Genomic DNA, 23852 nt, shown 5'->3' on the forward strand with positions numbered 1-23852 from the left:
TTTCTTTTTTTTTTTTTTTGAGATGGAGTTTCACTCTTGTTGCCCAGGCTGGAGTGCAATGGAACAATCTTGGCTCACTGAAACCTCCACCTCCCAGGTTCAAGTGATTCTCCTGCCTCAGCCTCCTGAGTAGCTGGGATTACAGGTGCTCACCACCATGCCTGGCTAATTTTTGTATTTTTAATAGAGATGGGGTTTCACCATGTTGACCAGGCTAGTTAGTCTCGAACTCCTGACCTCAGGTGATCCTCCCATCTCAGCCTCCCAAAGTGCTGGGATTACAGGTATGAGCCACCGCACCCAGCCTCTAAAATATTTTCTACCTTCTGATAATTACTCCCAGCTGATTTTAGGATTTCTATTAGCAGGATTTTTTCTTCTTGTTGCTGTTATTTAAATAAATAGAAGACATGGTATTAACTCTCTGGAGGCTTCCTGTAAAGAATTGAGTTGATGATTGGATATTTGATCATTTCAGAATAAATATAATCCTTTCCTACTAGTTAATTGGAGAAATTCTTCATTTTTCCTGAAGTAGTTACACTTTTCTTAAAATTATTAAAAGTTTTAAAGTAGCTACCCAATAATTAAGAAAAGCATGTAGCTGGATGCAGTGGCTCGGGCCTGTAATCCCAACACTTTGGGAGGCTGAGGTGGTAGATCACCTGAGGTCAGGAGTTCGAGACCAGCCTGGCCAACATAGTGAAACCCTGTCTGTATTAAAAATACAAAAATTAGCCAGGTGTGGTGGTACACACCTGTAATCCCAGCTACTTGGGAGGCTGAGGCAGGAGAATCGCTTGAATGGGTAGCGGCGGGGAAGTGGAGGTTGCAGTGAGCCAAGAGTGCGCCACTGCACTCCAGCCTGGGCAACAGAGCAAAACTTTGTCTCAAATAAATAAATAAATGTAGTTGAATTTTTAAAATATAATTAGGTTTTAAATGTCTAAGTGTAAAGTAAGAAAAGAAGTAAGTGGTTAGTGCTGAAATATGTAGCTAAAAGTTAAAATCACAAGTGGACCGAGATTTATCCACTTGTTTTGGTAACATGGAGATCATTTATGACCTGGGTTAGCAGGTATGGTACAGGGGAGGAGACAGAATTAAAATTAGATTAGTTGGTGGTTAGACCAGGAACAGTGGCTCAGGCCTACAATCTCAGCACTCTGGCAGGCCAAGGTTGGAGGATTGCTTGAGCCCAGGAGTTCGAGACCAGCCTGGGCAACATAGTGAGACTGCATCTCAAAAAAAAAATTTAGAAAATTAAAAATAAAATTAGATTAGTTGATGGAGTGAAGGAGAGGTGAAGAAATAGAGACAAACAGTATAGGCACCTCTTATTTAGGTCTTTTTGTCTCCACTATAACTCTTGGCAGGCTTTCTTTGCTACTGATGAGGCAGAAATAAAACTATATTGTCAGTCTCAGATTTAAAAAACATTTATTTTAATAAGACTATTGCAAACACATTAGAAAAACTAAATAGTAATATTACAAAATCTATATACTTGCACATTTAGTATTTGTCAATGTGCCAGAGGTTTTCTTCATGAAATTTGACTTCTTTGAAGTGAAGGCTTTTTTCCATCATCTCTTATAGCTCTGATTGAATAAGTCTTAATGCTTTCTTCATGTTTTCTATCACTGAAATAAGAGTTAATATATATTATGCTATTAATAAATGAAAGTACAAATGCTATGATCTATTAACTCTAGAACCTGAAATTGGCCCATTTAAATTAATAGCTTTGAACATGGGAATTCGTCTATGACATTAAAGAATATGCTAAAAGTGTACATGTAAATTTAGGGATTAGACCATTGAGAGCTGGTTGGTCAACTTTATGTTGAACAATTTCATCAGAGGGGTTTTGAGGAGTACCTCTTGTTTTTTAATGGATCACTTTGTATTAGTATTGCTAGATCTTACAGGCACAGTTGTCTTATTAAATATAGTTGATAATGAATGTTGTAAAAAATAGATTTGGCCAGGCATGGTAGGTCATGCTTGTAATCCCAACATTTTGGGAGGCTGAGGTGGGAGGATCACTTGAGGCCAGGAGTTTGAGACCAGCCTGGGCAACATACCAAAACCCTGTCTCTACAAAAAAGAAAAAAAAAAAGGATTAAAGTCCTAGGTAAGACTGTACCTCCTTGCTTATAGGCATTAAAGAAAGATGAAATGATTTCACTATCATTTGATGAAATCACATGAGATCTTTGATACTAGGAGAATGGACTGTCTCAAGTTTGTGTCATTTTAACGTGTACTATATTCTTTTTAGTGAGCTCAGAATTTAGTAATCCTAAAATCCCTTAGACATCCCTGTTAAAATAGATTCTGAGGTACCCCCAAAATTCTGATTTTGGTGGGAGCTAGAAGTTGGCATTTAAACACCACCACTAGCCTCAGTGACTGGTGTGTAGAAGCGCTGATGTAGGGCATCACTAGCCCTTAACAAATAGTCAGGGGTCAGCTATGACCACTGTTTGAGATCATTTGTGAATACTTACATAGCGGTACATCCCGAGGCTCATATGTGTACAATCTGTTAGAGTATCTTCCAGTTATATCAGCTCTAACTGTTAAAGAAGGGTCTGTCAAGGAAAAAACCAAGTCACGAAAGTATAATTTAGCATGTTCTTTTCTTTACTCTTGTAAAAATTTTATTATTATTTGATATTTGGGGGTTATGTGTACAAGTTTGTTACACAGATATATTGTGTGATGCTGAGGTTTGGGCTTCAGCTGAACCCAACACCCTAATAGTGAACATAGTACACAACAGTTACTTTTTCATCCTTTGGCTCCCTCCCTCCTTCCCCCGTTTTGGAGTTCCTATTGTCTATTTTTCCTCTCTTTATGTCCATGTGTAACCAGTGTTTAGCTCATATTTATATGTGTGAACATTCACTATTTGGTTTTCTGTTTCTGTGTTCATTTGCTTAGGATAATGGCCTCTGGCTACATCCATAAAATGTTCTTAAAATCATTTTTGTTTCTTAATCTAAAACAAATGTCAAGCCAATTTATAAGCAAAATTAGTTTTCATACATGTCAGTTCATGAATTAACCTGAATTCTCCTTTTAGTGTGTCATAGGTCTCTGTCAATCTAGTCTGGGGCCCTGTGTTGAAAGTACATTGGGATATAGATTTAATAGCATACATGCTTTGAAAAAATATTTAAAATTTTCAAATTACAGATACAGTGGATTTTGATTGTAGAACTAACAAGAGCTGATATTATTGGATTAGAAATGACTTCTCTTTAAAAAGAATAGTACTTGAACTAGCATTTAAAAATAAAAGCAAGAATGCTGATTTCTACTAATTTTGTAGATCTGATGAAATGAGATCACATACATACCTACAAACATGATTCTAGGCACATATTGCCCATCAGGTGATAAATTCTTATCAGTGGTTTCATGCTAGCAGGAGAAGAAAAAAAAAGAATGTTATTGGATTCATTTGTTTTTGATAGTTTCAAGATGATTTTGTGTGACTGTCAGTAAATTCTATTTTGGCCTTTTATAATTCCATATAACTTTCTGTATTAATCAACATTTAGCTCTTTGTGCTTTAAAAATAGAAAAAAAGGAGGCTGGGCATGGTGGCTCATGCCTGTAATCCCAGCACTTTGGGAGGCTGAGGCGGGTGGATCACCTGAGGTCAGGAGTTTGAGACCAGCCTAACCAACAAGGTGAAACTCTGTCTCTACTAAAAATACAAAAATTAGCTGGGCATGGTGGCAGGTGCCTGTAGTCCCAGCTACTTGGGAGGCTGAGACAGGAGAATTGCTTGAACCGGGGAGGCTGAGGTTGCTGTGAGCCCAGATTACGCCACTGCACTCCAGCCTGGGTGATGGAGCGAGGCTCCATCTAAAAAAAAAAAAAAGAAAAAAAGGGATTCAAATTTTCCATGAAATTATAGTATTAAGAAAACATCATAAAGTTTATGTACCATAAGGTTTAGCATGATGAACTTATTCTGAGCCATTTCTTGTATTTCTTCATTTTGGGCAAATACTTTCTTTAGTGCTATAGGGGAAAACAAAATTGCCAGTTAGTTTTAAGGATCAAGAGACCTTTAATGTAACATAGCAAAATAAAGCTAATATTTAGCATTTGTTTACATATATAACTCAGGTGTAAATATTAATAGTTCATTGGCCTATTGCCACTTTGTCCCTCATTGGAAAGCAATGAGGGACAGTCTGTTCAAGGAGACATCAAAGGATAATCACAGTGAAGACACTAGTTTTATAATTTTATGTAACTCATTGACTCATTGGTTAAGACAATTTTTTTTCAGTGTTTCTACACCTTCTCAGCTCACCCCTTTCTTTTCATGGGAAGAAGAGGAATATCTAATTCCCAAGGGAATATAATAGAAATATTCAGTAGATTGGTAACAATCATTGTGGTCTTTAAGCACCTTTGTAAAATGATGGTACTCTGGCAGTTGTCTATTTTTTTTATTGGGATTTGCTGAGCGCCTTCTTAGCTATTATTACCAGGTCACTTTTCCTATTTTATATTGGAAATATTATATATTATAATAAGATATCAGGGGCTAAAATTACCTTGGGAGTATTGACAATCCTCCAGGTGATGAATAACCATTAATGGCTTCTTACTAAACAAAGAAAGTATGGAATTAAGTCAAATGATTAACTTTGGGTCAAAACATACAGTAGAGTTAGATTTAAAATTTTATTAGCTTCAATAAGGCTTACAGTAGTAATCTCAGATTTACAAATCATAGCACTATAGTCAATAGCAGTGTTACTCTATTTGTGGCCTCAGAACTGATAGTATCAGTATCACTAGGTAGCTTATTAGGAATTTAAATTCAAAGGCTCTGTTCCCAAATTAGGAAAGCCTCCATTCCAAAATTAGCTGGGCACAGTGGTGTGAGCCTGTAGTCCCAGCTGCTCTGGAGGCTGAGACATGAGAATCGCTTGAACCCAGGAGGTGAGGTTGCAGTGAGCCGAGATGGCGCCACTGCACTCCAGCCTGGGTGACAGAGCGAGACTCTGTCTCAAACAGATAAACAAACAAAAAACCAAAGGCTTCATCCCATACCCACTCAATCAGAATCTCTGGGGTTAGGGGTGGTTTCAGGAATCTGTAGCTTAACAAACTTATTAGGTAATTCTTAGGTACTCTATAGTGCAGTTAGAGAAAATCAATTCTGTATCCAGAGATAAAGGGTTATTATGAACAATGTATTCATTTCCAATGAACACTTAGTATAAGATTTCAGGAAAGTCAAAGACTTTTAAATTTAGTTTTTTAAAAAGTTTTTACAAAAAAGCTGTTAATATTTGGCTATTTTCACATCCTTTCATTCTTGCACGTTGCAGAATATACAAACAATCTGAGTGGGAGTTCCCTATTTAATACATTTTTGGGGGGTCATTTTGATTTTAACCATAAAAAGTTAAAAAGATAAAAATTCTTCCTCCTACTGCTGGCTTCTATAACTATGCTGTATTACTTTTTCTTATATTTTCTCCCAGAGGTTTTCAGGTCATGTAACTGAAAATCTATATGAATATGATTATATATTGTATATACCCAGATGCATGTTCACATTTATGTGTATGTATTTCTTTTTTAAAAAACAAAAATACTAGCACACAAGTATCTACATTTTGCTTTTAAAATATAAATCTTAGATATGCCACTGTTCTTTTATATTCTATTCTATTATATGAATATATTTTATCTTATTAGTCTCCCCAAAGATGGATATTTAAATTGTTTCCAATCTCTTGTTTTTAGATTGTTCCTAAACATTTACATTTGTACACTTATTTGCTAAACATGCTGTTTTTTTTCAGGCACACAGTTTCTTTACACCCATAATTGCATCCTAAACTCTTGTATAGTTCATATTTACAGCCCCCCATAAAGTTTTTGCATTCTGAATTAGTCCTTCACATTTTGATATTTGGCATAATGTTCAAACACACTTTATACACACTGACCTCTCCTTAAACCACTCATAGATTTAATAAATCCTACAGAAAAACATTCAGAGATTATTTGAAAGCTTGATCTTCTATTTACTTCCAGGTGACAGAAGAGTTAGTTTCTCGTGATGAAAGACTACAGGAACGGAGAATTAACAAACTGTTGTGTAATTCATCAGAGAAGTATATTAACTCTGCTGAAGTACCACTGAATGAAACAAAAATGAATCTGTGAAGTAGCAATCTGATTAGCAGGCTGGCTTCTATGTCCCATCACTCTCATAGTCTTCTATTATTATGTTTTCTTCCACGTCTCCTTGGGCTGAAAAGAGCTGAGGCTGGCTGGCAGGCAGTTCACTGGCACTATTCTGACTCAGAGGAAGAGACCAGGTTTCCAGCTCTGTGTCCTGTGCGGGTTCACCCAGAGATTCGTCTGCAGAATGTCCTCCGTTAAGCTGGGCTTCATCTCCACTGTCAGGGTCGATCATTCCATGTTCCCTGTCAGTCAGGGCTTCCATTTTCAGTCTTCCAAAGTGTTGCTTCAGAGGGAGCCTTCCAATATCTTGGATAAGAGAAATCTGAGCTTGATTTCTCATTGGAATAGTTAGTAGAGCAAGGTATGGCAGTAGCTGAGTTTGGAGGCATAAAGCTGGTAGGCAGAAGTCAGGAAAAAGTGCTTTTGCTGCCAGGCAATTTTCCCCATACTTTTTATGTATTAGAAACCACTGCGGTGTGTGCAAGGGTCAAAAACTTGATCCTCTTCTTGGCAATGAGCATATCCTCCGGCTTTGTTGGAATGTATCACACCTCTCGTAGCTATAGATGTCCTATATTTCCTGAGTAAAGAGCGTGTATTCCAGTCACCACTGAGGATACCTGCAAAACTTAGAAATTAACTGGCTCTCACAATATCATCAGTTTCCATGAAGAAATCTATGTAGTTTTGGTGAAGATATAAATTAAATAAGTCTCCTGGCATGTGTGACATTTCTACTACCTCCTCAGGTTCAACAAGTATGTATCCTGTTCATATTCTGATATATGAGAGGGCAACCGAGTTGAGTCTGATTCTGTTAAAGATGCTCTTTTACTGTATAAAATTTTCCCCAAAGCTCGGAAGAGAAACAGAGAAACGTCTTTGCCACCAGTAGCTTGGACCTCTTGACTTTCAAAAACCCTATCAGTTTTTTTTCTTCGTTTCGATTTTGACAGTGTAGCATTTGATTTTAAAGACATTCTTTTTTTCCTTGGCCATAAGTTGTCTTCTCCTTTTGAGGAAGAAATCTGGAGGCTGTTTATTGCACTTCTCATATCACCAGAACATCCTTGACAGAGCACCTCTAGAGAAGTTTTGTCAGGGACAGTAATTTTTCCTCCATTCTTGTTAGCCTCTATAGTCACTATTCGATTAAGAAATTTCATCATATGCATGTGTGCATATGTAACTAACCTGCACAATGTGCACATGTACCCTAAAACTTAAAGTATAATAAAAAAAAAAAGAAAGAAATTTCATCGTAATTGTTGGTGCCACAGGGTTGAAACTAATATTTGAGGTAGAATGCTCTTCCCGAATTTCTTTGGGGAACAAGAAACTTTGATTATTTTCACCACTGAGACTGTCAGAGATTATACATATAAAAGGATATCGACCAATCTTCACATACTTCCTTAGAACTTCATGTAAAGTATGAGAATCCCAATAAACTGGTTAGGTAAATCTTCAACCAAAATTATCTTCTTATCAGTTCTCAGATGATCTCCAAGCATTTGTAACTTGTTATACTTTGTTGCTCTTAGTAGAAACTCTTTGCAAACTGCTATCTGAGACTGATAGGGAAACATATGGAAGCTTGATTCAGTATGAAACATTCCCTTGAAATCATCTTTTTGGAAATCTGGTAAAACTGGATTAATCCACTCTTGTACTTGAATACCATTCTCCTTTGATAGCGTTTTTTTGGTCATTGTCTTTCCACATCCAGGAGGACCTGTTATTAATAAAATAGATCCATCCTGTTTTGGTTGCCTTTCTAAGACTTGAGCTTTTTACCAGGTTTCAACTTCTTCAATTTTCTTTTCATGCACAGCCAAGTTCATGCTAACTTTCTGGTTTATATTTATCTACCTATGGTTCATTTTCAGACAGATAGTCTTTTGAATTTTCTAAACCATAAATCTGTTCTAAGGAAGACAGATTTCCTATTTTTCTAGCTGGCAATATCTTACTTTCTAATGTAGAAGCCTCATTTTTTCTCTATGACTTGAGTTATTCACACCTAATGATGTAGCAGTAATAGTAGAGATGTCTCTATACTCTAGAAAATCATTGAATGATGGGTCAATCCAGTCTGTTACCTTTGTGGAAGATACCTTTGGTCTAAGAAAAGTTTTTGACATTATAAGCTGTAATAGTTCCCATCCATAGTATAGGACCTGTAGTACATTAAACTATAATTCACCTCCTTTAAAAAGCAGGTAACTGTCCCTGAAGATGCCAGGTTCCTGAAATGAGAGACCATGCTGTTGTTTTAAAAAATGATTTTGCACATAGGTGGGTATGTTTGTGAATACATTTCCAGAAGTAGAATTTCTGAGTCAGAGTGTGTGCATTTATAATTCTGATATATACTCTCTATAGAAGCTGTACCAATTCATATTCTCTCTGGTAGTGTGAGCAGTAATTGTTTTTGCTATTCTCACTAAAGCTGGTTATTAGTTTAAATTTTTTTTATCCAACAGGTGAAAGGAGGGAAACGAATGTGGTTTTTGTTATAAAAAATAGTCAATCTTATATGTTTGAGTTACTTATTTTTCTATTCTGTGAACTTTCATATTCTTTGCTCATTTTTTTCTGTTGACTTCTTGACCTTTTTCTTGTTAATATATAGGAGTACGTTGTATATTAGAGAAAGTCACCCTTCTAATATGTGCTGCAGTTTTCCATTTAAAAGAATATTTTTCCTTTGTAAGTTTTTGGTTATCCAGAAAATTCCGTGTAATTGAAAATATTAGTAATTTCTTTTTAGACTTTTTCTTTTATCTTCTCCTTTTCTTTGTTTGGCTATGCTCAAGCCTAGCAGACAGCACTAGCATGAGGCCAGGGGAGAGTCTAGAGGACTAAAATTAGAGGCTTTATTTTTGTACCCCAGGTATCTTTCTTGCCTCACTATAATCTTGGCTGTCCCCTATTCCAAGCATTTAAAGAAATAAAATTTTGCAGTGGTATCTTCTAGCACCTTAATGATTTAATTTTCATCATTATATCTTTCTAATTTATTTTTGCATAAATGTGAGACATGGATACAAATTTATTTGTTTTTCCCAGATGGCTATCAACTTCTGACACTAATTATTACATAATCTGTCTCCCCTATTCCTGATTTAAAATACCACTTCCTGTATTAAGAAATTCCTGTAGTTATCTATCTATCTATGGAGTTTGTCAACTACCTATCAATAATCTATTTATTTATTTGACAAGTAAAAGTTGTATATATTTATGGTGTACCGTATGCTGTTTTGATATATGTATATGTTGTACAGTGGCTAAATCAAGCTATTTAACATATTCATCATCTCACATACTTATTTTTTGTGGTGAGAATATTTAAAATTTACTGTCAGCAATTTTCACGTATAAAATATATTGTTATTAACTATTATTCCCACAATGTACAACAGATCTCTTCAATTTATTTCACTTAACTGAAATGTGTGTCCTTTGAGCAAGAACTCCCCATCCTCACCCCCAGACTCTAGTAACCACCATTTTCCTTTGTTTCTATGAGTTTGACTTTTTTAGATTACACATGTGAGATTACGTGACATTTGTCTTTCTGTATCTGGCTTGTTTCACTCACCATAATGTTCTCCAGGTTCTTCCATGTTGTTGCAAATGACAGTGAACATGGGAGTACAGATATCTCTTAGACATACCGATTTTATCTTTTTGATACATGCCCAGCAGGGAATTGCTGGATCGTATGGTAGTTCTATTTTTAATTTTTTTGAGTATTCTCCATACATTATGCTTTCCATAATGGCTCTACTAATTTACATTCCCACCAACTGTGTAAAAAGGTTCTCTTTTCTCCACATTCTTGCCAACACTTGCTATTATTCATCTTTTTGATAATAGCCTTTCTAAAAGGAGTGAGGTGGTATTTCATTGTGGTATTAATTTGCATTTCCCTGATGATTAGTGATGTTAAGTATTGTTTTCATCTACCTGTTGGCCCTTTGTATGTCTTTTTTTTTTGAGATGGAGTTTCGCTCTTGTTGCCCAGGCTGGAGTGCAATGGTGCGATCTCGGCTCACCACAACCTCCGCCTGCCAGGTTCAAGTGATTCTCCTGCCTCAGACTCCCGAGTAGCTGGGATTAAAGGCATGCACCACTACGCCTGGCTAATTTTGTATTTTTAGTAGAGATGGGGTTTCTCCATGTTGGTCAGGCTAGTCTCGAACTCCCGACCTCAAGTGATCTGCCCACCTTGGCCTCCCAAAGTGCTGGGATTACAGGTATGAGCCACGGCGCCCAGCCTGTATGTCTTCTTTTAAGAAATGTTGATTTAGGTCTTTTGTCCATTTTTAAAACACAAATTCCATTTTTGTTTTGTTATTGAGTTTCTTGGATATTTGCCTCTTTTCACATGTACGGCTTTCATACATTGTCTTCTATTCTGTTGGTTATTTCTTCACTCTGTTATTGTCTCCTTTGCTGTACAGAAGCTTTTTAGTTTGATGTAATTTCACTTGTCTATTTTTGCTTTTGTTTCTCATGTTTTTGAGGTCATATGAAAAAAAATCATTGCCCAGACTAATGTCTGGGTATATAGAATGATTTTTAAATACCGCTTTAATTTTAAGTGGATTGTGAGCATCAAAGGAGATAGGCTCTTTGGATAGCTATTCAGGATTTCCTTCATTTCAATGGCTGAATAGTATTTTATTGTGTACATATACCATATTTTATCAATTCATCTGTTGATGGTCAGAAGAGATACTTGATATAATTTCAATCTTCTTAAATTTGTTAGACTTGTTTCATGTATCATGTGATCTGTTATAAAAAATAATTCCTACGCTATGAGAACATATCTTCTCTTGCTGTTTGATTAAATGCTCTGTATATGTTTGTTAGGTCCATTTGGTCTAAAGTGTAGTTCAAGTCCAATGTTTCTTTATTGACTTTTTGGATGATCTGTTCATTGTTGAAAGTGGGGTATTGAAGTCCCTTACTATTATTGTGTTGTAATCTATTCCTCTTTTCAGATCTATTAATATCTGCTTTATGTATTTAGGTACTGTGATTTTGGATGAACATAAATTTATAACTGTTATACCTTCATGGTAAATTAATCTCTGTGTTATTATATAATGACCTTCTTTGTTTCTGTTTACATTTTTTGATTTAAAGTCTGTTTTATCTAAGTGTAGCTACTTTTGTTTTGTTTTGTTTTGTTTCCATTTATATAGGATATATTTTTTGATCCTTTCAATTGCAGTTAATAAACATTCTTCAAGGTGAAGTGAGGCCTGGCATGGTGGCTCATGCCTGTAGTCCCAGCACTTTGGGAGGCCAAGGTAGGAGGATTGCTTGAGCTTAGGAGTTTGAGACTAGCCTGGGCAACATGATGACACCCTGTCTCTACCAAAAGTACAAAAATTGGCCCATTTGGTGGCACACATTTGTAGTCCTAGCCACTTGAAAGGCTGAGGCAGGAGGATCGCTTGAGCCTATAGTTGGGTCTTGTGAGTTTTTTTTTTGCAGGGGGCAGGGGGAACCTGTTTTTTAATCCATTGAGTCACTCTATGTCTTTTGATTGGAGGTCCAAATCCATTTACATTCAAAGTTTTATTTCTATACTTTTATTATATTTTATTTATTTACAAGTAATGTACTGTTTATTATTGCTTTGTAAAATGTTTAATAATGATTAAGGCCTAATCCCTATTGCTCTCTTTTCAGAATGTTCCTAACTATCTGAACTACTCATGTCTATTATTTTTTCATTTCAATTTTAGAATTATCTTTTTAAAAAATCTTATCAGAATTTATTGTGATCATCTTAAAAAGTTTTTTAAGTATAGAGAGAATTGGCATTTTTATGATGTTAAGTCTTTCTATCCAAGAATATAATATGCACTGCCATTGGTTTGTAAATTTCTTTTTTCTTTTCAGTGTATTTAGGTTCATATAGATTTTGCATATCTTCTGTCAAGTTTATTCTGGGGTATTTTCTTTTTTGTCTTTGTAAATGAGGTATTTAACAAGTTCTTTTGGATGTGTTTTTCTATATATAAATGTAGTCAATTTTTAAATATCAGTTTATTCTCATCTAATTCAACAGAATTTTTGTTATTCTGAATATTTAAATTTTTTTAGTTTTTCACGTATATAAATTATCATTTGCAAATAAAGATACTTTTAACTTTTCCTTTCTACATTTTCTACTTTTTCCTTCTATAATTGCTTTAGTTAGTACTTCAGAAAAATGTTAGTAATTGTGATTGTAGATATACTTGTCTTATCCACACTTTAATGGGACACTTCTATTTGTTTTCCCAGTAAGCATAATGTTGGTGTTTTGTTGTTGTTGCTACTGTTGGAATGCTATTGTTGGGATTAATTTAAAGAAATTAATATTGTCAAGTACAAACTCTTAAAAATTCAAATATAGATGTTTTATTCTATAATGCATTTTCAGAATTGATGGAGATGAGACATACTTGTATGAATTGTCTCCTTATAAATATTAAATTATTTTAATTAGTACATTTCTTAATCCTAAACCACTCTGGCATTCCCAGGCTAAATCTCAATTTGTCAAGGTATATTTTTAAATGTTCTGCTGGTGCTCCTTACTAATATGTTGTTTGTTTGTTACACCGATATTTGGAAGTGAGATTCTTCTGTAGACTTCTTTCTTTTCTAATACTTGTCCAATATTGAAACAATAGTTAATTTGGAATCTTAATTTATCTTTAAAGAGTATTGCAATAGAATGTTCTTTAGATATTTCATTCATTCTTGGGGAGCTTTTAATAATATGTTTCTCAGCTTCATTCCCAAAGACTTAGTAGGTCTTTAAGAATAAAAATGGTATACTTGGTTATTGAGCCTAGAACAGTGTCTGGTACATAGCAGTGGACATTCAAGGAATACTTGACTGATTAATTATAAATTTGGATTTTTAAAAAAGCTACTCAAATTGCTCTAATATTCAAACAGGCAGGCCTTAGAACTGCTGCCCTAAACCAGTTTTCTGTCTAAGCTTGTATACTGCCTAATAAATAATACTGCTTTGTTTATACAACATACTCAAAAGCTTGATTGAGTAATGAAGACATTAATACAGAGGTATTTAGGGCTTTTGTTTATAAAATGTATTCTAATACCAACTATTAGTCCCTTTGGCATACAATAGCAGAGCAAATACTTGTGGCATCCTTTTGAAAACTAAAATGCTTTTTTTTGATTCATCAATGAGGTATCTATATGATCTGTTAAAATTAACGGAGAGTGGAGGATACAAAATCAACATGGAAAACCAGTAGCATTTCTATACAACAATAACAAACTAGCTGAAAAAAAGAAACAAGAAAGCAATGCTATTTACAATAACCACAAAAAGGCCAGGCGTGGTGGCTAACGCCTGTAATCCCAGCACTTTGGGAGGTTGAGGTGGACGTATCACCTGAGATCAAGAGTTCGAGACCAGCCTGGCCAACATGGTGAAACCCTGTTTCTACTAATAATAAAAAATTAGCTGGGCATGGTGGCGTGTGCCTATAATCCCAGCTACTCAGGAGGCTGAGGCAGGTGAATCACTGGAACCTGGGAGGCAGAGGTTGCAGCGAGCTGAGATCGCGCCACTGTACTCCAGCCTGGTGACAGAGCAAGACTCCATCTCAAAAAAACAGCAAGCAAACAAAAACCACACACACACACACACACACACACCCCTAGGAATATATTAACCAAGGAGGTGAAAGATCCCTACAATAAAAACTATAAAACATTGATGAAAGAAATTGAAGAGAACACCAAAAAATGGAAAGACATCCCATGCCATGGATTGGAAGAATGAATTTTGCTAAAATGACCATGCCACAAAAGCCAATCTACAGATTCAATGCAATCTCTATCAAAATACCAATGATATTTTTCACAGAAACAGAAAGAAAAAATCTTCAAATTTGTATAGAACCACAACAGACTCCAAATAGTTCAAAGCAATACTGAGTGAAAAGAACAAAACTGCAGGCATCATACTACTTGACTTCAAAATATACTGCAAAGCTATAGTAAACAAAGCAGCATGGTATTTGTATAAAAACAGAAACCTAGACCAATGGAATAGAATAGAGAACCCAGAAATAATTCCACGTATTTAAAGTCAGCTGATTTTTGACAAAGGTGGCAAGAACATGCATTGGGGAAAGGACACCCTCTTCAATAAATGGTGCTGGAAAACCTGGATATCCATATGTAGAAGAATGAAACTAGACTCCTAACTCTTACCATATGCAGAAATCAATTCAAAATGGACTAAAGACTTGAATGTAAGACCCCAAACTATAACACTCCTAGAAGAAAATATAAGGGAAGCCCTTCAGGACATTGTTCCCTGCAAAAAAATGTATGGTTAAGATTTCAAAAGCACAGGCAACAAAAACAAAAATAGACAAATGGGACTATGTCACCTGAGAAGCATCTGAACAGCAAAGGAAACAAAAGCATAAGGGGACAACCTGTAGAATAGGAGAAATTATTTGCAAACTATTCATTCGACATGGGCCTATATCTAGAATATACAAGGAACTCAAACAACTCAACAACAGAAAACCCCAAATGATTTGATTTTAAAATGGGCAAAAGATCTGAATAGACATTTCTCAAAAGAAGACACACAAATGGCCAAGGATATGAAGAAATTCTCAACATCTCTAATCATCAGGGAAAGGCAGATCAAAACCACAATGAGATATTATCCCACCACAGTTAGAACTGATATTATCAAAAAGACAAAAAATAACAAATGCTGGTGAGGATGCAGAGAAGAGGGAATTCTTATACACTGTTGGTAGGAATGTAAATTAGTACAGCCATTATGCAAACATATAGAGGATTCTCAAAAAACTAAAAATATAACTACCATATGATCCAGCTTTCCTACTACTGAGTATTTATTTAAAAAATCAGTATATCAAAGAGATATTTGCATCTCCATATTTATGGAATCACTATTCACAATAGCCAAGATATAGAATCAACCTAAATGTCCATCAATGGATGGATGGATAAAGAAAAAGTGTTATATATTCACAGTGGACTATTATCCAGCCATAAAAATAATGAAATGCTCTCATTCACAGCAGCATGAATGAGCCTGGAGGATGTGTTAAGTGAAATAAGTCAGATATAGAAAGATAAATACCACAAATTCTGACTCATATAGAGTAGCTTAAAAAAAAGTTGTACTAATAGAAGTAGAGAGTAGAACTCTGGTTATTAGAAGCTGGGAAGGGTTCAGAGCTGGAAGGATAAGGAGAGGTTGATTAATAGATGCAAAAATATAGCTAGATAGGAGGAATAAGTTTGAGTAGTATTCTACAGCACTATAGGGTACATACAATTAACAATAGTTTATTGTATATATTTAAAAAGCTAGTAGAGAGGATTTTGAGTGTTCCCACCAGAAAGAAATGATATGTTTGAGGTGATGCATATGCTAATTACACTGATTTGATCACTACACATTGTGTACCTGTATCAGCATATCACTCTATATTCCATAAATATGTACAATTATTATGAGTCTACTACAAATAAAAGGAAAAAAATGAGCTGAGAGGCGTGTTACCTTTTTTGAGCATAAAAGAGACCTTCTTCATAAGTTTGTACCCAAGTGATGTCATCTCCCCATCCTGAAATAGAAGAGAGAAATCAATGCAGTAACCCAGAACTAGAGAAGAGCTCTGAAATGGGTATCTAATAATCAGATATCTACCTACAGATATTTAACAAAGCCATCAAGCTGTTGACTGACATATGGTGCAGAGGACACACAATTTTCACAAGATATGGAGGTGATTTCCCTTTAGATTGCAGTATTGAGGTTTTGCTACTGCATTTCAAACCTCGAGGCCCATGGCCTTGAACTCAGTAAGTACTTAATACATGTTGTTATGATTAGAGCTGATTGAAAGTACATCTTTGGATAATGTAAAAGCTGTGGCTTTAGGAACGCTTGGAAAGTAACAGTTCATCTTTGCATACTTTGTAATATTATTAGGAATCCTTTGGGCTGTACTCTACAATGCCCTCCTATTTTGGGTCCCAAGAGATGTTGACCTCTTCTAAGTCAGTATACGTTGTGAAATAAGGGAATTCCAAGTTTTGCTTTGAATTCTGACGTGGAAAAAATTCTTGTGTGGGAATTTCATGGCCAAGAGACATAATAAAACACATGTGTTTTGGAAACACCCAAAAGAATGGAGAGAAAAAACAGAAAGCAATGAATATAGAGAGAACCCATTAGCCTTAAAGAAATGGTATGAGTAGCTGGGAATGTGTATTAGCAATTAAAGAATAAAATCATCAAGGAGAAGAATGTGCAGAACCTCCAAAAACATTACTGATTATTTTCAGGAAGTGTCTCAGTCTACGAATGAGAGAGATTGAATTAATGTGAAAATTAGCAATATTTGGAAGTCAGTTTGGGCCCAGGTTTTCTTGTACATTTCAAATGTTGTCAGACCACAGTTTCTGGCTTTAATATCATGGTAAATATGATAATAATTTGATAAATATGATTCCATGATTTTTGCTTGTTTTTCATGTTTGTTTTCTGGTGACAGCTTTATTGAAATAAAATTCATACGCCCATACAACTCACCTATTGAAAACGTATACTTTTGGCCAGGCATGGTGGCTCATGACTGTAATCCTAGCACTTTGCGAGACCGAGGCGGGTGGATCATTTGAGGTCAGGAGTTCAAGACTAGCCTGGTCAATACAGTGTAACCCGTCTCTACTAAAAATACAAAAATTAGCTGGGTGTGGTGGCATGTGCCTGTAGTCCCAGCTACTCGGGAGGCTGAGGCAGGAGAATCGCTTGAACCTGGGGGTGGATGTTGCAGTGAGCCAAGATTGTGCCACTGCACTCCAGCCTGGGTAACAGAGCGAGACTCCATCTCAAAAAAAAAAAAAAAGAAGAAAGAAAAAAGAAAAAAAGAAAATGTGTGCTTTTTTCAGTATATCCACGAAGTTGTGCAACCATCATCACATCAATTTTAGAACATTTTCATCTCCTCAAAAAGAAACCCTATACCATTTAGCTATCACCTGCTCCCCATTTTCTTCGAATGCCACAGCCCTAAGAAACCCCTAATCTACTTTCTGTCTCTATAGATTTGCTTATGCTGGACATTTCATATAAATGGAATCATACAATATGTAGGCTTTTGTGACTAGATTTTTTCACTCAGCATAACCTTTTTAAGGTTCATCCTTATAGTGACATGTATTATTATTTAATTCATTTTTTATGGTCAAATATTATTCCATTGTATGAATATACCATATTTTATTTATCTGTCCATCAATTAATGATATTTGGGTTGTTTCCACTTTTTGTCTTTTATGAATAATGCCGCTATGAACATACATATACAAGTTTTTCAGTGGTATATATTTTCATTTATCTTGGGTATATACCTAGGAGCGGAACTGCTGATCAAATGGTCACTCTATATTTAGCTTTTTGAGGAGCTGCCAGGTTATTTTCTAAAGTAGATGCATCATTGTATATACTCACCAGCAACATGTTTGTTTTTTGGTTTTTTTTTTTGCCTGATTTAAAATCTTAACGTTGAAAAACATCTCTTGTTAGTTTAATGCCGCATCTTAACAGGAACTCTTGCTCTCTGTAATAATCCTGAAAGATTCTCTTTCCAGCTTTGGTTGAACCCATGCAATATCTATACACCACATTTTGCATTAAGTAAAAGTTATTCTAAAACAGCAAGTGAGACGAGGCCTCTGCTTAATTTTCCCTCTTCTGTTGCAAATATCATTCAATGATGGAGCATTAGCAGTGGGGAAAATTTCTATTCTCTGCTCCTGCTCAATTTAGTTCCACAAACAGTAAACGAACATCTGCTGCATAACTTACTCCACAAAGCAGTGGGAATACAAACATAGAGCAATATAATCCCTATTCTCAACAAATTGTCCATAGCTCTATAGGAAAGCCATATTGCATTATAATGATTTTTTATATACTCTGTTATAATCACAGTAGGTCAAAGATGGTACACAGTTTAAATGCACTTCATGGCTTCTGCTCATTACTCTAATTCTAGCCCTATCTCTATCTCTGGCTATATTTTCTTGTCTTTTGAGATTTTATTCATTTATCTAACATATATTTATTAAATATTTACTATCTGCCAATCACTGGACTAGGTACTCAGCAATTCTGATTCAAAGGAAATTGGATTTTTTTGGATCACTCCATGTGTGTGTATTTTTTTCTCCCTGAACCTTCTTCTACCTTTTTCTAATTAATCTTCCTTTTCTCCTTACTACCTTCTCTACTTAACTAGTGCTGCCCTGTGCTCTAAGGGGCTCCGTATGCCACTCTTTATACTGTATCCAGACTCCTCCCACTCACCCCTACCTTTAATCTTCATTCATTCTGAGCCTCATTCTCTCCATTATCTCCCATGTAGCAATAGATGGTAAAAGACTTTGCCAAATATAAACCGATTGTCAATAATGGTGTTCTCAGCTAATATAAGTCATCTTTTGTGTTAAATTAGTTTCTTATCAATTGAAATAACAGAACCTTTAAGTTGTTTAAAATAGGGCATACAAATGTAATATATTTTTCAAAACATTCAACAAGAGTTTTAAATAAATATTTAGAAGTGAGCACACAGAATGTTGATGCCTTGACGTATAGTTATCACAGTGCTGCTTAATGCAGACATGGAAAATCTTTAAGGGCAATAACTAGTTTAGTCTTTGTCACTTTAAGGCTACTGAGCTCATAGTTTTACAATAATTATGCTTATACAGAGACATAGAGTTATGTTTAGAAAAATGTTTCAACTTTTTCATTCCTTTTGCAAAAATATGTTGACTTTCTGTATATATAGATTGTGTGTTTGTTAAACTGAAGTAGAGTTAATTAGCTTAGGTAAACATTGATGAGCACTTGGCTGGCAGTCAATACATCTGTTAAGAAATGAATGTACTTGGGAAGCAAGTCAGTGTTTTAGAATTTGAAATTATATAATATATTATTTATAATTATAGCATATATTTATATATAATTTATTATAATATAACACAAATGTATACTATGATATATATTACATATAATATATAGTATATATAATATATAATTTATATGTTATAATTATATATATTATATATATATATCAGAGGTAGGAACAGAATTATTTGTTCCCACATGGTTATTCAAAACTAGCAGTATTACTCCAAGGCACTTGACTACTATTTGCAGTGGTAATGTGAATGGAGCAAACAAATGGTCAAGTACTTTGTGGTAATACTGCTGATTTTGAATAGCTATATGGGGACAAATAATTCTGTTCCTACTTCTGTTACTTAGAGATATAGAAACTAACTTTGAGAATATTTTCTTGGCCGGGCGCGGTGGCTCACGCCTGTAATCCCAGCACTTTGGGAGGCTGAGGCGGGCGGATCACAAGGTCAGGAGATCGAGACCATCCTGGCTAACACGGTGAAACCCCGTCTCTACTAAAACTACAAAAAATTAGCCGGGCATGGTGGCGGGCCCCTGTGGTCCCAGCTACTTGGGAGGCTGAGGCAGGAGAATGGTTGAACCCGGGAGGCAGAGCTTGCAGTGAGCCAAGATCGTGCCACTACACTCCAGCCTGGGTGACAGAGCAAGACTCCATCTCAAAAAAAAAAAAAAGAGAATTTTTTTAAATAAAATGTTTCTTTACAGATGAATATATATTTGTTTCTTGGGCCAAGTCAAACAGTAAGTACAAAAAGAAATGTTTCTAAACATGTAGCCAATGGCAATCCTTGATTATGTCTAAAACCACTGTCTTCCAGAGTCAATATAGGAAAGACTTAGTTACCCCGAATTCTCAGAGTTTGGGGTATAGTATAATTTTCTGGGAAGGCTTATATAAAATTATTCCAAGTTTTTTTTTTTGGAGGACTGGGAAATAGAGGACTGGGAATTTGAGCAAATTTTGAGGAATCTTAAATTGCTATTAGGACACCAATATGACGCAGCAATCAATCATTATTTTCTAGGACTCTGGTTACCAAAGTTATAGACAGCGAGCCAATTCTCCATTATTTTGGCAAAAGATAATGCAAATTTATGTTATTGTTTGCTAGTTGATTTGATTCACTGCCTAAAATAAACTGATTCCTTCTGTTTTTAAAAATCCATTTTGAAGTCACACACAACAAAAATCATTCAGTTAGATGAATTTGCTTTATAATTAGACTATGAGTGAAGACACCAGATATTTTAAAAAGCAATCCAAATGACTGAGTTTAGAAAATAAAATGAGATTACAGCACCTCTTGAGAGTGTCTGAGGAGGCCTCTTTTCCTTTTTTATTGCAATGGCAAGGTTGGAAGAAACTGTGACGAGTAAGAGGCAGAGACCCAAAGCTGAGTGTAGCATCATGTCTTCTAGAGACTCTCTCAGAAGAAGCTAGATGACAGAAAGGAATTCTCAGAATCCAGTGAGTTACTTCAAGCTGTTATTAGAAGATATTTGCCAAGAGTTGGACCAATACTGTGATGACAGACTGTTCAGCTTTTTTGGTTTGACATGGTATAACCAACCACATAGAACTTTCATTCACATTTTATTTTTAAAATACTTAATCAACTCAATACATGCTCAGTTGGTGAGAAGTCATGTTCTGAGCCTCCTGGTCATAGTGCTGTATAATTAAAAGAGAGCTGGATCAGGGCACACGAAGCCTGCTTCTGAACCGCCCTGTAGTGTTCACACCAACAAGACAAAACTCAAATAAGATCATGTTTTTTAATGTCTTGTAAACTATGAAGTGACTTTTAGCATGCAGAAATATTCTTTGCCTTTTGATTCTCCTTCATCTAATAGGTCAAAATATTTTAACTCTATACTAAGATAAGATGATACATGAATAAATATTGCTTAAAATAGAAATCAGGAAAAATAGAATATGGAGGATTCTTGTCCTTCAGTTCCTTTATAGTTTCTTACCTTTCTCATCCTTCCAACAATTACTCAGACTTTTGCCCTTCAGTTTATGATACAGCTCTTTATAAAAATCAAGTACTATCATATTACTATAAATTAGACATATGTATAGAGAAGAATAGACATGTCATGATTACATTCTCTCCTGGTTAGCTAGAATTCAAACTGATTCTTAACTCAGTGTGTGTCTTTTATACTTTGCACGTTAAGATAAAAACTAAAGTCCAAAGTTGGGCCTGATCTGGTCATAAACCACTTGATAAATATATTACAGGAAGTCTTTAATACTTGTGAGATGTTTAGTTACAGCATTAGCATATAAAACTGATTTGAAAATGGTTGGCGCATGCAGTTTTGAAACTTTACCTCAAAATATAAAATAAATATACAGACATCCTTCACATTGATTTAAAGTTCCTTTAAGATGTCTTTCCTATTGGCTTACATTATTTAGTATTGAATTCATCACCAAAATAGTAAAATTTCCTTAGCCAAAATGGCTAGTGACTGATTCTTTAGTGATTCTGTTCAAACAAAGATGTTGCTATATTTTATTGTAGTAGGCATTGTGGAAAATGAAAAGATAAATAAGACACAATGTTTTGGCATTGGTAAAACATTTGGCAATTTTAATCACCTAGTTATTGTAAAATAGCAACCGCAGTCGTAGAGGAGAGCAACAATTTGGTGGTAAAGAAGTTTACAGATTCTAGATTTCTCCAGACATTTCCTCATTCCTCCCATTACACTATTTTCCCCTTCCCAGTGGTGTATCTATTACAGCCCCTCTATGGACTGAAAATAGTTACCACTCCAGGTTAACCTTACTTTATTTCCCTCCCTAACCCCCAGTTGTCCCTCCCTCCTCCCCTTCCCCTTCCTTCCTTCCCCTTCCTTCTTTCCCCTTCCTTCCTTCCTTCCTCTTTCTCGCTCTCTTTCTTTCTTTTCTTTCTCTCTCCTTTCTTTCTTTTTTTTTTTTTTTGCTCTTGTCACCCAGGCTGGAGTGCAGTGGGGCCATCTCCACTCACTGCAACCTCCGCCTCCCAGGTTCAAGCGATTCTCCTGCCTCAGCTTCCCAAGTACCTGGGACTACAGTTGCCCACCATCATGCCCGGCTAATTTTTGTATTTTTAGTAGAGATGGGGTTTCACCATGTTGGCCAGGCTTATCTCAAACTCCTGACCTCAAATGATCCACCTGCTTCGGCCTCCCAAAGTGCTGGGATTACAAGGGTGAGCTACATCGCCCGGACTCCTTTCCTCTCCCCTCCTTTCCCCTCCTTTCCCCTCCTCTTTCCCCTCCTCTCCTCTCCCCTCCCCTCCCCTCCTCTCCCCTCCTCTCCCCTCCTTTCCTGTCCTTTCTTTCCAGGCATATAAAAACCCTGTTAAACAATTATCACGGTGCCTGATAAGAATTTCAGTTTAAGTTCTCATAACTTATTAAACCATAAAACATTTCAGAATGTCATCTTGTACCTTAAGGCCTCGGTCATCTTGTACTTTAAAGACTGAAACAAAGAAAGGGTGGATTTTAGTACAGGACAGGGACAGTTGACTCTGGAACACGAAGCTCAACCCAGGGAAGGCAGCCTTAGTTAGACAGGTTGGGAGTTGCAGTGGAGGAACTGAAGCAACCACCTAGGACAGGATCTTAACCTGGATCCAGCAGGCTTCTAGAAGGCCTGTGGCTGAGCTACAGAAGGCTCAAAACCCCTGGAAATTGTGTGCAAAATTTTATCTGCCTCTGTTCCTTTTCCGTGGGAATAGGGTCCAAAACGTCATTAAAATTCTTCCAGGGATCTTGGATATAAAGAAGAGTTAAGAAAAGTCAATCTGGAGGAATCTTTAGAAAGATTTTTCTATGTTAGGTACAGAGACAAGCAGGTGGAATCTGCATTTTAAAAAAGAAAAAGCATAACCTCATCATTTTTGCTATTTTAAAGCTGCGAAGCTTAGAGTTAAGCGGGAACCATTTTTTCTTTAAAATTTCAAGTCTTTATGTATTATTGTCAAATACTTTCTAATTAAAAAATAAAAATCTTGGTTTTCTGGTTTTACATTGATAAATTATAAAATAGACATTAAATATATTCTGTGACAAAGCAGTACAACTTGTACACTGTAGATTTTGAATAAATAACGCTTTCCTTGGTAAAATATAGTGTAAACTGCTGAGGGTCCTTTAGTATCAGTTGCATGGTTAAGCTACTCGGGGGAACACAGATAAATATGGCATGGTTACAGGCCTACAGCAGCTTAAAATGCATTTGGGAGGCACATAACCATATGTCAGCAATTAGATTGTATAAACATTGGTCAATTAGCATTTTCTGACATTAGTATTTTATTTTTCAAAAGTAATTTAACATAAGTAACTGATATTATAAGTTCCTATATTTTAAAATAAAACAAGACTTAAAAGAATACAAAGAAGAGCTATTATTACTTGTAGAATATTTTTTAAAGAGTCGTTTTTGTGGTTGACGTCAATTTATTCTAATACCATTAATATAAATAGAGATAAAACTGTGAAACCAGCAAAGGAAATCCAGTTCAGTAAAAGAAGGAAAATAAAAATTCATTTCACTTTCCTA

General features: G+C 35.5%; 1 protein-coding gene and 1 pseudogene across 1 annotated transcript; both read right to left on the reverse strand.

The window, feature by feature from the left end:
- Positions 1-971: 971 nt before the first annotated feature.
- Positions 972-23080, reverse strand: AGR3 (anterior gradient 3, protein disulphide isomerase family member). Its single transcript, XM_034963746.2, has 8 exons — positions 22735-23080; positions 20587-20722; positions 15851-15914; positions 4587-4639; positions 3965-4041; positions 3369-3432; positions 2514-2597; positions 972-1643 (listed from the first exon to the last, which is right to left on the reverse strand). Exons 2-8 carry the CDS (start codon positions 20693-20695, stop codon positions 1594-1596), a joined length of 501 nt encoding a protein of 166 aa, XP_034819637.1. The 5' UTR covers positions 20696-20722; positions 22735-23080; the 3' UTR covers positions 972-1593.
- On the reverse strand, positions 6117-8381 carry LOC100993754 (cell cycle checkpoint protein RAD17-like; annotated as a pseudogene).
- Positions 23081-23852: the final 772 nt, after the last annotated feature.

Source organism: Pan paniscus, chromosome 6, assembly GCF_029289425.2.
Source record: "Pan paniscus chromosome 6, NHGRI_mPanPan1-v2.0_pri, whole genome shotgun sequence".
NCBI classification, from domain to species: domain Eukaryota; kingdom Metazoa; phylum Chordata; class Mammalia; order Primates; family Hominidae; genus Pan; species Pan paniscus.